Below are 13,630 nucleotides of genomic sequence, written 5' to 3'. Positions count from 1 at the left end.
TAGATAGCTGACTCAATCTTAGAGGCAAAAAAATAAGAAAGCAGTATAAATCAGCAGGTCTTTGAGCTGATCCAAAAAGTCAGTTAGCCGATCAAATCATCAAGTTAGCCAATCAATCATCAAGTTAGCCGATTCATAAGAAATTTGAGCCAATCCAATCTCAAATAGACAGAATGGATAGAAAGTTGAAAATTTTGTATTTGTTATTGAGCTAAATATCTCAGAGATTTTACTTAGCCAACTTAAAGTTTCAGGTTAGTCAACTAAGAGCCTGGATGAGCCGACTCACACAATCCTGATAAAATAATGACTAGTTTTTTAAAATTTTTTGAATGGCCAAAATTTATTTGTAATAGCTATTTTCAAGCTTTCAGTGGCTAAATTACAGATATTTTTGAGGGTATAAATGAAGAGATTTCAAATAGGAACATAAGGGATAAAAGAGAAAGAAGTTTTAAGAAGCTTTTATTGAGTTATTCTTTAAGCTATTTGAGTAAAAGGTAAGAGAGAAAGTAGAAGGAGATTAAGAGTGACTTTTCCTTCCAACATTTATTCAACTCATAAGAGAGGAAGAGTGTATTGATTTGAGCTAACTATTTTTGAGTAAAAGTATTGAAGCCATCATCAATCCTCTCAAGTATTCAAAGAAGAAGTCAAAGCAATCAAGATCTCAACTACTTCAACTTCTTTTAGGATTTAAAGAATTTTATTGCTTGAAACTTTAAATTCTTGTACATCTTGCTTTGTTTATTGTAACAAATTTTTTGGATGAAGAAACTTGGGATTAGTCTAAGCCTTAAGTTAGATATTATAAGATTTTAGTTGGTATCTTTGTGAAAATCAACTGATTGATTTTGAGCCTAGGATAAAAAATTAATTGTAAGATTTTGGTTCGTGAGCTGGAAAAAATCAACTAGGTTGGATTGTGAATCCAAAAAAATAATCTGTAATCTTGAGGAATTATAGTTGAAATTTTCAAGTGCATTGACTTAGGGAATGGATGTAAGTGTTGAGATGAGCACGAAACCACTATAAATCTTATGTGTTTATATTTATGTTGTTATATTCATATTTTATTTTCTGTTGAAAACCTCACAAACACTCTAAAATTATTTTTGGATACAAGTTGTAAAATTAATTTTTAAGAAATCCAATTCACCCCCTCTCGGCTTGCCTTCTCTAGGAAACAAATATTGTGTCTGATCCAATACTCTTCCAAAGGTTGAAAGGATGGAGGTTTTTGCAAAGTAGCATAACTAGAGTTATTTTCTTTAAAAAAAAAAGATCTTAGCATTTCATTTTGGTCAAATGTGCTACAAGAAGATCATAATGAGCTGATGCCAAGCTCTCCTAATATTAGGCTTAACTTTCCCAAGTATTTGATTAAAAATTGGTCGGCTAACCAATGAATATTGAGGCAAGTCTTCAATATGGACAAATGCCAACAACTCCAATTGAATAAATCGAAATGGAGGATACAAAGAAAGAGAAAAAATAGAAGATTCAAAAGGTTAATAGACGAGATAAATAGAATAAAATGACAAAATAGAGAAGACATACAAATCTATTCAAGGCTCTGCTCTGTGTCAAAGAACTCAATGAGAGCCAGATTTTTGGATGTCCTTCCATAATTTTGTCCGATTTTTACTGGTAAAATGATTTTGACCGATTCAAGATTGTTCCAAAGATTGAAAATATGGAGGTTTTTACAAAGTACCATAGATATAGTATTTTTTTAAAAAAATATCTTAGTATTTTGTTTTGACCAAATGTATTATAAAAATATTATAATAAGTCCATTCCCAACTCTCCTAACGTCATTAGGCCGAACTTTTCTAAGTTTTTGATTGAAAATTAGCTGCTCAACTTCGGAGTATAGCCACTTCGACTCTGCTGGTCTGACCTTAGCCGACCCGAGTTCATGAGGCTCTCCGACTGCACCTGCAGTATCTCGGAAGACTTTGTTTATTTCTTAGGAGCCTAAAGTTAACTTTGATGGCAGCGTCAGAGATGGTAGAGGTGGTTCAGGGTTTGTCGTTCGGAATTTGGACTCGAGGATGCTGGCTGTAGGGGGCTCACCATTTTATGAGGTATCCGTGCCTTGTGTGGAGCTTCGTGCGGCATAGGCTGATGTCATCTATGCGATTCAAATGCTGTGGGCACAGAGAATTATCATTGAGGGGATTCTCTGATAGCCATCAGCTGGATCCAGAAAGGACCCATGCAACGTGAGGCCCACCCCCTCCTCAGCGACATCTGGAGGGCCACTTGCGGGTGCATTGCAGTGTCCTGCTAGCATGTGTATCGAGATGCCAATAGTGCAGTAGACTGGATGGCATCCTTCATTGCTAAGTACATCGGGGATTGGAGATGATGCAAGGGCGACGACTACCGTGGGTCCTGAGGGATGTTTTGTTTTTTGATTTTTTAGGCTACTCTCGGACTAGATTAGTCTGACCGCCCACTTGTACCAACAAAAAAAAAAAAAAGCTGCTCAACCATGGATATTGCAGCAAATCTTGAATGTGGACCAAATGCCAACCACTTCTATTTCAAGCCAACACAATTAATCGATCAACCCAATCACAGACCAATTTGCCAATCACTCATAATTTAAAAGATGAAACCTCATTTCTTGCAGCAAACCTTCAATGATTTTATCCAATTTTTACCAAAAAAATGTTTTTGTCCGATTCAAGATTGTTCCAAAGGTTGAAAACATGGAGTTTTTTACAAAATACCATAGATATAGTATTTTTTTTAAAAAAATCATGGTCTTTTGTTTAGACCAAATGTTCTGTAAAAATGTTATAATGAAATGATTCCAAACTCTCCTAACATCATTGGGCCGAACTTTTCAAAGTCTTTGACTGAAAATGAGCCGCTCAACCCCGAATATTGCGGCAAATCTGGAATGAGTACCAAATACTAACCACTTCTATTTCAAGTCAACACAATTGATCCATGAGCCCAATCACAGACAATTTGCCGATCACTAAAAAATTAAAATATGAAACATCATTTCTTGCGGCAAACCTTTCTATGATTTTGTCACATTTTTACCAAAAAAATGTTTTTGTTCTATTCGACATTGTTCCAAAGGTTGAAAACTTGGAGGTTTTTACAAAATACCATAGATATTGTATTTTTTAAAAAAAATCTTTGTAATATAATAATAAGCTGATTCCAAACTCTCTTAACATCAATTAGGACGAACTTTTCTAAGTCTTTGATTGAAAATTAGCTGCTCAACCACGAATATTGTGGCAAATCTTGAATGCGGGCCAAATACCAACCACTTCTATTTCAAGTCAACACAATTAATCCATCAGCCCAATCGCAGACCAATTTGCCGATCACTAAAAATTTAAAATGTGAAACCTCATTTCTTGCCGAAACCTCGTCCGCCGGCTCTTCCCAACCGAAACGAGAGGCAAAATCTTCGGCGACAGCAAAATCTGACGGCTTCGCCTCCACGAAAGCAAGATTCAACCACTCGGAATCCGGCCGCCGCTGTCTTCATTCTCACAGGTCCGGCCTCTCCGCGTCCAGTGGCCACGCTAGCTACCTCAGATCTCTTTCTGCTGGACAGGGCAGCTCGACAGATTTCCGAATATTACGTTGGCACGAAAATTCCTTGGGCATTTTTTCATTCTTGCTGGTGACTTTGGGTTTTGCGAGCGAATCGCTCCTTGAACAACTCGCACCAGTGTAATCTTGTACTGTAAATATTCCGACAAATAAAAAGGGGAAGCTTATCGCTTTTTCCTTTTCCACTCGAAAAGGAAAAAAAAAAAAAAAATCTGCTGACAGTGGGGGAAGATGCAGTATGGCAGAGGCTGCCATCATTTATTTGATCCACAAGATCACCGATACCATGGTACAGGGAGCACTTAAACAGGCCGACTTCCAGGTTTCGCACTTCACAAAAGTTCAATCAGAAGTACTCGAGATCAAGAGGGAGCTCGAGTTTTTGTCTGCCTTCCTCAAGTATTCAGACACATACAAAGACAGCAACCAACTTGTAGATACATGGGTGAAACAGGTCAGGGAAGTAACGTTTGACATCGAGGACATCATTGACCATTATACCTATCTCATGGAGGAGCGACAAAGCCATAGTGGACTCAAGGGTCGCGTCCACAAGGCCATATACTGTTGCAAGCACATCAAGCCTTTGTGTAAGATCGCCGCTCGGTTAGAACAAACAAGGACGGTTCTTCGTCACATTGTGGGAAGAAAAAAAGGACAATTTGGCATTAAGACACCTGAACGATCAACACGATCAGAAGACGAGCATGAACTAAGCGTCCGTCTTGCAGATTCTGCACATTTCATTGAAGAAGATGAGATTGTTGGATTCAAGGAGCATGCTGATCTTTTAGTCAAGAGGTGCCAGGGCGGACCGCAATTGCTATGTGGGGATGGGCGGTGTGGGCAAGACCACTCTTGTCACTAGCGTTTATTACAACCCGACAGTAAGAAGTCGCTTCAATTGCAATCATGGGTTTCTGTTTCTCAGAACAGTGACACCGTTGATTTACTCAGGAGAATCATAAAAGAACTGTATCGAGAAAAAAGGGACGTCACTCCGGCGGACATCAACCTCATGGATTACAGGAGGCTGGTTGAGACACTACGCACACATTTGCAGCAGAAAAGGTATCTAATTATCTTAGATGATGTGTGGCGTACAGATGTTTGGAATTATGTTAGTACTGCATTGTTTGATAATAATTCTGGGAGCAGAGTAGTTATCACCACCCGGAACCAGGATGTAGCTTCAATTGCAGTTGAGAGCCGAGTTTTAAGACTGGAGCCTTTAGAAGAACATGAGGCTTGGACTCTCTTCTGTAGAAACGCGTTTCGTAGAGAGAAGGAAAAACAATGCACTCCGGAGCTGGAGTATTGGGCTAGGAAAATTGCTAGCAAGTGTCAAGGCTTGCCGTTGGCCATAGTGTCTATAGGCAACCTTCTATCATTAAAGGAACGGAAAGAATTGGCATGGAGGTATGTTCATGATGCCCTGGTTTGGGAACAAAGTGATATTCCGGAGGTCCAAAAGGTATCCACTATCCTGAACTTCAGCATCAATGATCTACCCTATTATCTCCGGAGCTGTTTGTTACACTGCAGCCTATACCCAGATGATTATGAGATGGAAAAAAACACATTGATCAGATTATGGGTGGCAGAAGGTTTTGTCGAAGAACTAGGAGAGAGCACAATGGAGGAGGTGGCTCTGGACTACCTCAACCAACTCGTCGGCCGATGTATGCTCCAGGCAAAACATACCGATTACATTGCAAAGACCGATTGCTTCAAAGTTCATCATCTCGTGAGGGACTTGATCATGGCTAAATCAAGAAATGAGAGTTTTTGTGAGGTGTATGACAAGGAAATAGAAGGCAGGTCAAGTGATAAAGTTCGACGTCTTTCAGTTACAAACATGAAAGATTACTGGTTCAGCACGGAGAAGCCACAACTGCGCTCCTTACATGTGTTCTCCCCAGTTCCGTTCCACTTATCTTTCTCGAGCTTGAGGTTATTGAGGGTTTTAAATTTGAATCATACTTGTATAGAGAGACTCCCAGATGCACTAATCTATCTTTTTAACCTACGCTTCCTGAGTTTACGGTACACTATGGTTAGAGAGCTGCCTGAAGCCTTAGGTAAGCTGTGGAAGCTAGAAATTTTGGATACTCGGTACAGCAGGGTGGACAAATTACCAAGTGGAATAACAAAGTTGGAAAACCTGCGGCACTTGATGGTTGATAATTTCTTTGAAAGTAATTCTAGATATTATGAGGACGTTCTCGGTTTGCAAGTTCCAAAAGGTATATGGAACTTGAAGCGCCTTCAAACATTGAAGACCGTGGCGGCCCATGAAGGAATGATACAGCGTCTGGATAATTTGACCCAGATGAGAGTTTTAGGAATATCCGATGTTACAAGCATCCAATGCATGGGTCTGTCCACCTCCATATCAAAGATGAAAGTCCTCCGTGGCTTGGTGGTTTACACTAAATACAAGACAGAGATGTTGCGGCTGGAAGCTCTCTCCCCACCACCGCTTCTTCGAAAGCTCAGTTTGGGTGGGAAGCTGGAGAAGGGGGTGCTACCTTGCTGGCTTGGCTCTGTCACAAATCTGAGCAAGTTGAGATTGAGACAATCAGGGCTTAAAGAAGATTCACTTTTCTCACTCTCTATTTTGCCCAACCTGGAATATCTCAGTCTTGAGGAGGCATACGAAGGAGAAAAGTTACACTTTCACGGAAGATGGTTCCCTAAACTTAAAATACTCTGGTTTCGCGACATGGCCCATCTCAGTTGCATCGAAATAGAAAAGGAGGCTCTCACAAACCTCCGTAGCTTAATTCTGGTCGGTTGCAGAGAGTTGAAGATGCTGCCATTGGGTATCGAAAACCTCAGCCATCTTCAGAAATTGGGATTCGACAGCATGCCAAATGAGCTACTGCAGAAGCTGCGCCCAGGTGGGGAGGATCGCCAAAAGGTTAGTCACATCCCCATCGTCAGGAGCTGGGTCATGAGGGAAGACAAATGGATCGAGGAAAGTCTTTCCTGATCTTCTCTTCACCATTCACCGTGGGGCTCAATTGCCGCAGCAGGTAATGCTCTCTTATATATCCCAGTTTCATTTTCTCACGCCAAGTTACAGTGCTACCGTATGACTTTCAAAACTTTGCTGGATTTTCCTCGTGTCATTCACCTTTCATAGTTGCGAATGCAAATTCTCCACTTCTTTCAGCATCCCTGTCATAAAGTACCTGAAAATATTTTTAGATCAATTAAAATTGAAATGATCAAAAACAATAATATGCATTTTAACAATCTTGCTGTTTCCAAAAAAAAAAAAAAATCCATCTTACTGTTTTGAATAGCGTTGGTGTTTAGGTCAGGATGTGCTGTTGCTGAATAATATTGAAGATTATATTATATAATTCAAGGTCTGGAATCATCTTTTCTTGTAGTCGATTAGGGAAAATCCATTATGCAACTTCCTTTCATAAAAATGCATGTTGCTGATGAGGACTGAAACACATATAATCATCAATATCACAAATTTGGAATTGTTTCCATGCATATATATATAGTTCAAGATCAGACTTTTGAGGTTTATAAAGGGGCTATGGTACTTAAAAATGTCTTCCATAATCTTCTTGAAGATTGAAATGAACAGCATGGAGCTAGAAATTGGTCTTTGCTTATTTGTTTTGCATACTTATCCTCAAAGGGGCATCTTCATTAAAGCTAGCATTTGGTTGCCATCCTTCGCCTAGCAGCAGCCTATTCTGCTTTCTCCCTTGTTCTCTTCAAATTGTTCTCTTCTATAGTAGTCAGTTCTTCATCCTCATCTTTTGCTGGCATTATTTCTTTTTAATATTGGCTCATTTTTTGATGAATAAATATTATAAAAAAATTGATCAATTTTTTTATTGATCAACTTACCTATATTCTTTTGCTTTTCAAAATAGATAAGTTATTTTTTCAGAATAACATTTATCCATAAAATTGAGAAAAAATCTTACCCACCACCTAGAGAGTGGCTAAATCATTTTTTCATCTGCTAATAAAATAGATATTTAATTTTATTCTTAAGATGTCTCCCTTCTTATTTTCGATGCCTTCATTATTCAATGCTCAATAACTCAGTCGTTTATATTTTTCAAACATAAAAAAATATAAAGATATTATGAAAAATATGGATAAATTTTTGTAACTTATCCAAAAAAATAGGAATACAAAAGAATATGGGTAACAGATTTCAAAATCACTTTTTTATGTATAAAAGAGCATAGATAAATATTTTTTCTCATCTAAATGTTGTTTAGAAGATATTTATTTAGAAAAATAAAGGTTTTCAAGACAAATTTTTTATGCACAGAAGAACGGACCCTTAGCTGCACATCTTAGCCTACAGGCAATTAGTTTCCTTCTCTGAGGCAACTGTTGTTGCCTGACTCATGTAAATAATACTCTGTACATTCTTATCCTTCAGCAATAAATGAAATTGAATGGCATACGACCTCCCTTATCATCAAAAAAAAAAAAAAAATGAAAAGGGCTAATTTATGTGTACCAAAAAATAAAAATCTGTCAGCATATCCTACCCATGGCCATATTTCTCTTCCCTTTTCCTGTGTAATTTAGAGGACCTAGACTATTGTGAATTATGACTATCCTAACCAATCGGAGCCAGCCACAAACTCGCCCTCGCTGATTCCAGTATCACCTCTATGTATGCTGCATTGCATCATCGCTCGTGGATACGTTGGCACCCTCCCCTTCCGTTATGCAGTCACTCTACCTAGCTCAATGCTATTGTACGCCTCCTACTTCTCCTTCTTCTCCCCTCCAAGAAAAATAGTTGTTGGAGTGTTCCCTTTCCTATTTTCAGTTTGCCATTACGAAGCCAATTCAGAAGAAAATATGAGATTAGAGAGATTTTTTTTATTAAAAAAAAAAAAAAGAATGGCATGATGAGAGGAGAGAGGTTGGTGATGGTCGGATGGAAAGAGAGCCCAGGAAAGATGCGAGTGGGAAGTATGGTGGCGTCCCTTTTGCCCTGGCTCATCCATCGCTTTGCCGCCGCCCGGCTTGTCTCCAGAGCCATCGAGATGAAATGCCCAGACTGACTAATTTGGGTCAGCTTGTTTTGGGTTAGTCTCAATCCTGATTGAGAAATTTTACTAAAGAGAAATGCTTTGTGCACCGCGGGCGGTGCGCACCACCGATGGTGATTAGCACATGTGCAGAGCCGGAGTGTGGCATCTGAAAAAAAAAAATTTTTTTTCTTCCGACCCTATTTGTGGGACAATCATCACAAACGAATGGTACGTGTGGTGCCGCACCGCCCACGGTGCACAAAGTATTTCTCTTTTACTAAAATTTTTTAGACTATGCCTGATTTGAAGCCGGAGTAAAATATTTGGACTGGGCTTGGGTAGGAGCCATGGCAAGTGGGTAACGATCGTAGCATCAGTTTTTTGTATGACCCATGGCACACTAATGTCCCAATAAACTAAACAGCTATTCCCATCAATTGCAATATATGCCCGGAACAGCGGAATATTGTAGAACTGATTAAATGGTATGGAACTTGGGATTCTGAACTTTTGGAACAAATCTTGCCACTCAATATTGCTCAAATTATTAAGGAAATTCCTCTTCCTAAAAGTCAATGTGAAGACAAGGTGGTCTGTAATGCTTCAAGATCATCTAAATTGAGGATTAAAGGTGTGATTAGAGTTGTTAAGCAAGACCAAAAAGAATGAGAAGAAGAATCTTATATGGGTGCGAAAATTGGAAGTGGCCCTAGTGTTAAAATATTCATGTGGAAATTGGGTTGGGATCGTCTATTTTGCGAGGCATTCCTTTATTCAAGTGGACTTATTGCTGGTCAAAATACTCTCTGCGACTTGTGCCAATCATCAATAGAGGACCTGCGACATTATCTCTTTGATTGCTCTCATGCAGCTCAGACTTGGGTTGCATTGTATGGTCATCATCAGCATATTTCTCCTATTACTTCCAATCAGCTGCTCATACGGATATGCTAGTTGGTTCCTCTAATGATTTCAACCGAACACAAGTAGCTTATACCACTTGGGCAATTTGGAATAGTATAAATGAGCAGCTTTTCCACAACAAAAAGAGTAATCCAATTAGCATCTTTAGTTTAGCTCATTGTCTTGTAGAGGAATATTTAAGCCGTACCTCAAAGTTGACTGGAGTCATGGATCAACAGAACTGGGATACCTGCAACTCTATGAGGTCGATTAACCTTTATCCAACATCAGTCTCTTGGGTACCCCATCCCTATGGCCTAGTTAAAGTGAACATTGATGCTTCTTGGAATGAAGAAACTGTTTGGATGGGCTACATTATGAGGAATCATGAAGGCAATGTGTTATATGCTGGAATATGGTAATCTCAAATAGCTACTACACCGATGGTAGAGCTATAAGCGACATGGAGTACTATGGTCATAGTAGTTCATCATTTCAAGTTGAAAGCTATTTGGTTGGAGGGTGATTCAGCAATGGTTAATTAAATGGATCTCTGATATTTATAATTGTGTCTCTTTGATTGAAATAAAGTTTTTTCATCCACTACTCATTGGATATTAAAAACTCCTTAGATTAATTCTAGTTACTCATTGTTACAGAGAAGGAAATCAGCCAGTGGATAGGTTAGGTAGATTGATGGTTAATGCAGATTTTTTTCTATTTCCTTATTGCCTTTCGAAATAAGGACTCTGATTTCACTTGATATTGCCAGAGTTCCATACTTTTATTTGTAGTCTTGTTTTATTGGGGTACATGCTCCCCACTTGTACCAAAAAAAATAGAAGAAGAAGACCGCTGGGACCAAGCTCTGCTTCCATGTATAAAACTCAAAACATACTCCAGACAAATCGAAGTAGAAATGTGGTACCTATTTTACTTGGATATGGATTAGTCAACATAAATCAAAAGAAAAATTCGCTCGGAAAGGTGAGTGGAAGTGGATGAGATCCAAGATTTTGGAGTTCCAATTTCAACATGGATCAGAGATAGATTAGGGTTTTATAATTCTCTATGGCTGCCATTGCTGAACGAGTTAGGAGCCCAGCCCCTTTATGGGAGTCTAGAAGGAGAGCAGGAAAGGTCTCATGTACTAGATATCGTTATCGGTGTTTGCTCCAAAACTCCCAACTGCCAATTGTCTCAACTTTTTAATTGCCAAAGCTACTTTTGCCATCTTGTGTAGGGTTTGGGTTGCATTCTTCGTGCGAAAGAATGATTGATCAAATGATTCACACCACAAAAGAAGATCAATTGTTCTTTCGTGCGAAAGATACAGCCCGCACCCTGTTGTGTAAGCTATGCATCAGAATTATACAAGTAGGGCATTTCCATTCTTGAAATCTGCCGTGCATGATGGTGGGCTCAAAGCAGAAATTATATTTTTGGTTTTATTTGATTTTGGTTGTTACATAATAATGAACTTAGCATGGTCTGTGTCGTTTGAGCTCCTTGTATGAATTCATCCATAACTACGAGTCTACAGCTCATTTTCTCCTCATATGAATTACCTACATTGATCCATACATGACCACAACTCATTACATCCATATGGATCATGTGGACATGTATATATATATTTTTTTAATAAGCAGTATGGTAATGTTTACATGTTACCATGAAAAAAAAGAATAACACAGCTTTGACTAGTATCTTCATTATTCATTGGTAGAGGGGTAAGGTCTACAAACTAGAAGTTGGTTAGTGTGATTAGTATTGAAATAGAATATAATTGATATGGATACTCTATTTCTAAGCTATGCCATTTCTTCTGGAGGGAGGGAGGGAAGGAAAGCGAAAGAGAGGCCATATAAGAGTTTTACATAGACAAATATAAAACACATTATTTTCATTTTTAATATAATAAATTATCTTCCTTTTCTTTAAATAAATAATATTCTATATTTTTTAGTAAAATTACTTTTGAATTTTGCTTGATTGCCCACACCTTAATATGAATGGATATGTTTCACTTTTTTTATGAAGGTGAATGTTAGCTTATAAATGCACACAAACTGATAATGCTTACATGACATGTATGTTAGTGAAAATAAAATTTAGAGGGCATTAAAACAAGATAAGGGTAGCAATTGGTTTAGGTAGGACCATATGTACATCAGGTTGGATACAAAATAAATTATAATTTGTCAAGCCCGAAACCAATCTATTTATTAAATAAGTCAAAAAACCAGACCCAACCCCCAACATTTTATTAAACCAGTAGCTCAAACTTAATCTACAATTAATTGAATCTAGTTAAACAGGTTAAACATTGCCACCACTAAAACAAAGTAGATTACTCTTTATAAAATAATTCTTTGAAGGTTGAAGGTTTATTACTTGTCTACATAGAAGCTTCTTATATTTCTTTTACCGTGCTCTTTTGTTTTTTTTTTTTTTTTTTGGCCTAAAAGGGAGGCAGTGCCACTCTAAAATTTATTAGAAAAGAGTATTCACAAAAAAATTACAAGGGAAAACTACAATGGAGATTGCTTGGGGAGAGGGAGAGGAAAAGGATCTTCCTCACTCAAAAAAAAACATAGAGATTACGAGAAACCTTTCCATCTTGGGAGACGTTTGAACGCCGCAGAGCAACCAATCCTGTATATAGAAAAAGAAGCACGCAGAGACAAAATAAAAGCAACTGCAGCAAGCATAGCCCTCAGATACAACAACCACAATGACAAAAAACAAAGCTGTAACCTGAGGAATTTGGTCCAAATTAGAGCCAAAGGCCATGCTTCCTACCTTGCCTTTCCCAATTACATAATTGAATGCATTGCTTATGGTTTATTTAATTAGGTATAATCTCTATTCTACCAATTAACCTATGCATTAGCCCAGCCAACCATTACTTTTGTCAACTAGTACCAATTGTTTAGCCCTCTGTGATTCACGTAAAATGAAGTACAATGATTGGATGTTAATTATAGCATTAAAAAGATTGCACCTTGCCAGGTAAAGAAAAAAACAACACCTCCGTACCTGTCATTACAGCATATGATAATGTATTTTTGGTGAGCAACATATGATAATGTGTTTTTTCTTTTTTTTTTTTTTTTGGTAAGCAGCATATGATAATGTGTTTTTTTGGGTAAGCAGCTTTTTATTTTTTATTTTTTGGTATAAGCAGCGTATGATAATGTTTGGTAAGCTGGTTTGGACTTTTACAAAAAGTAAGCCATAACAGTGTATCAAGACTGGTTCGGAGTTTTGAAACCATTCACACGTACGACTTGCTCAAGTTAGGCAGCATGTTCGGATTTTTTCTTCTTTTTTTTCCTTCGTGTGAGTAGCATTTCTTGGTTGGAAAGGACTTCTTCAAAGCCTTCCGGTGCTTCTTCTTGACAATTTAAAACAATTAAAATTACCACGTAGAATTTTTCGAAAAAGAAGAAGTCTAGAAGATCACGTTGCATTATCGGACGTAAGTTATCCTTTTGAATGTCAATGCTCATAAGATTCCTTGGTGACATTAAGGTAAAATACAAAAGTGATCCTTGCAGCTGTCGATGTCATTGGTCTCTTCAAGTGGTTCGCTTAGTGAGCCGCAGTCACAACGCTAGGAGAACCAGGCAATTATCAAGACATCTGCGACGACTTGCAAGTCTGCTGCCAATACTTTTAAAGCTGTCCCTTGTCTAATCTGATGCCAGGATAAAGACAATTATTTATGTCCCGAAAAAGAACCTCAGCTTCTTGTTCAATTCATTTGCTTTACTGCACTTGCTCGAAAGATTGACCGTCTTCCTTTATTTTTAAGTAAAAAAATGGAGGAAAATTTCTTTAACTAGCATAGAAAATATTTTTTAATTCAAAGTGTTAGTTATGGTCAACTCAGAAGCTTTTTTTTTTTTTTTTTCTTTTTAAGATAGCATAAATGAGTTTCTGACTCCCAACATTTTTTTTTTTTTAAGTACACTATTGTGCTCCCTCTTGAAATTTGGGATAATTACCTGATCTCATTTAACATTTCGAACGTATACACATAAATTCTTAATGAAATAAAAAATTTAAAATTTAAAAAATAAAAATTATAAAAA

The 13,630-nt window shown here is 37.7% G+C and overlaps 1 protein-coding gene across 1 annotated transcript; it reads left to right on the top strand.

Moving 5' to 3' along the window:
* Positions 1 to 4,424: 4,424 nt before the first annotated feature.
* Positions 4,425 to 6,586, top strand: LOC105039041 (disease resistance protein RPM1-like). The gene is made up of 2 exons (XM_029262027.2): positions 4,425 to 4,478; positions 4,523 to 6,586. Exons 1-2 carry the CDS (start codon positions 4,425 to 4,427, stop codon positions 6,584 to 6,586), a joined length of 2,118 nt encoding a protein of 705 aa, XP_029117860.2.
* The last annotated feature ends 7,044 nt before the right edge of the window (positions 6,587 to 13,630 follow it).

The sequence above is a fragment of the Elaeis guineensis genome, chromosome 1 (genome assembly GCF_000442705.2).
Source record: "Elaeis guineensis isolate ETL-2024a chromosome 1, EG11, whole genome shotgun sequence".
NCBI lineage: Eukaryota > Viridiplantae > Streptophyta > Magnoliopsida > Arecales > Arecaceae > Elaeis > Elaeis guineensis.
Note: the sequence above shows the minus strand (reverse complement) of the source record. Positions and strands in the feature narration are given on the sequence as shown.

Excerpts from the sequence above, each read along its gene's own strand:
- LOC105039041 (XM_029262027.2), top strand. The coding sequence starts at position 4,425 with ATGGGCGGTGTGGGCAAGACCACTCTTGTCACTAGCGTTTATTACAAC. Across the intron at positions 4,479-4,522 it reads GCGTTTATTACAACCCGACA|AACAGTGACACCGTTGATTT; the intron begins GTAAGAAGTCGC and ends TCTGTTTCTCAG.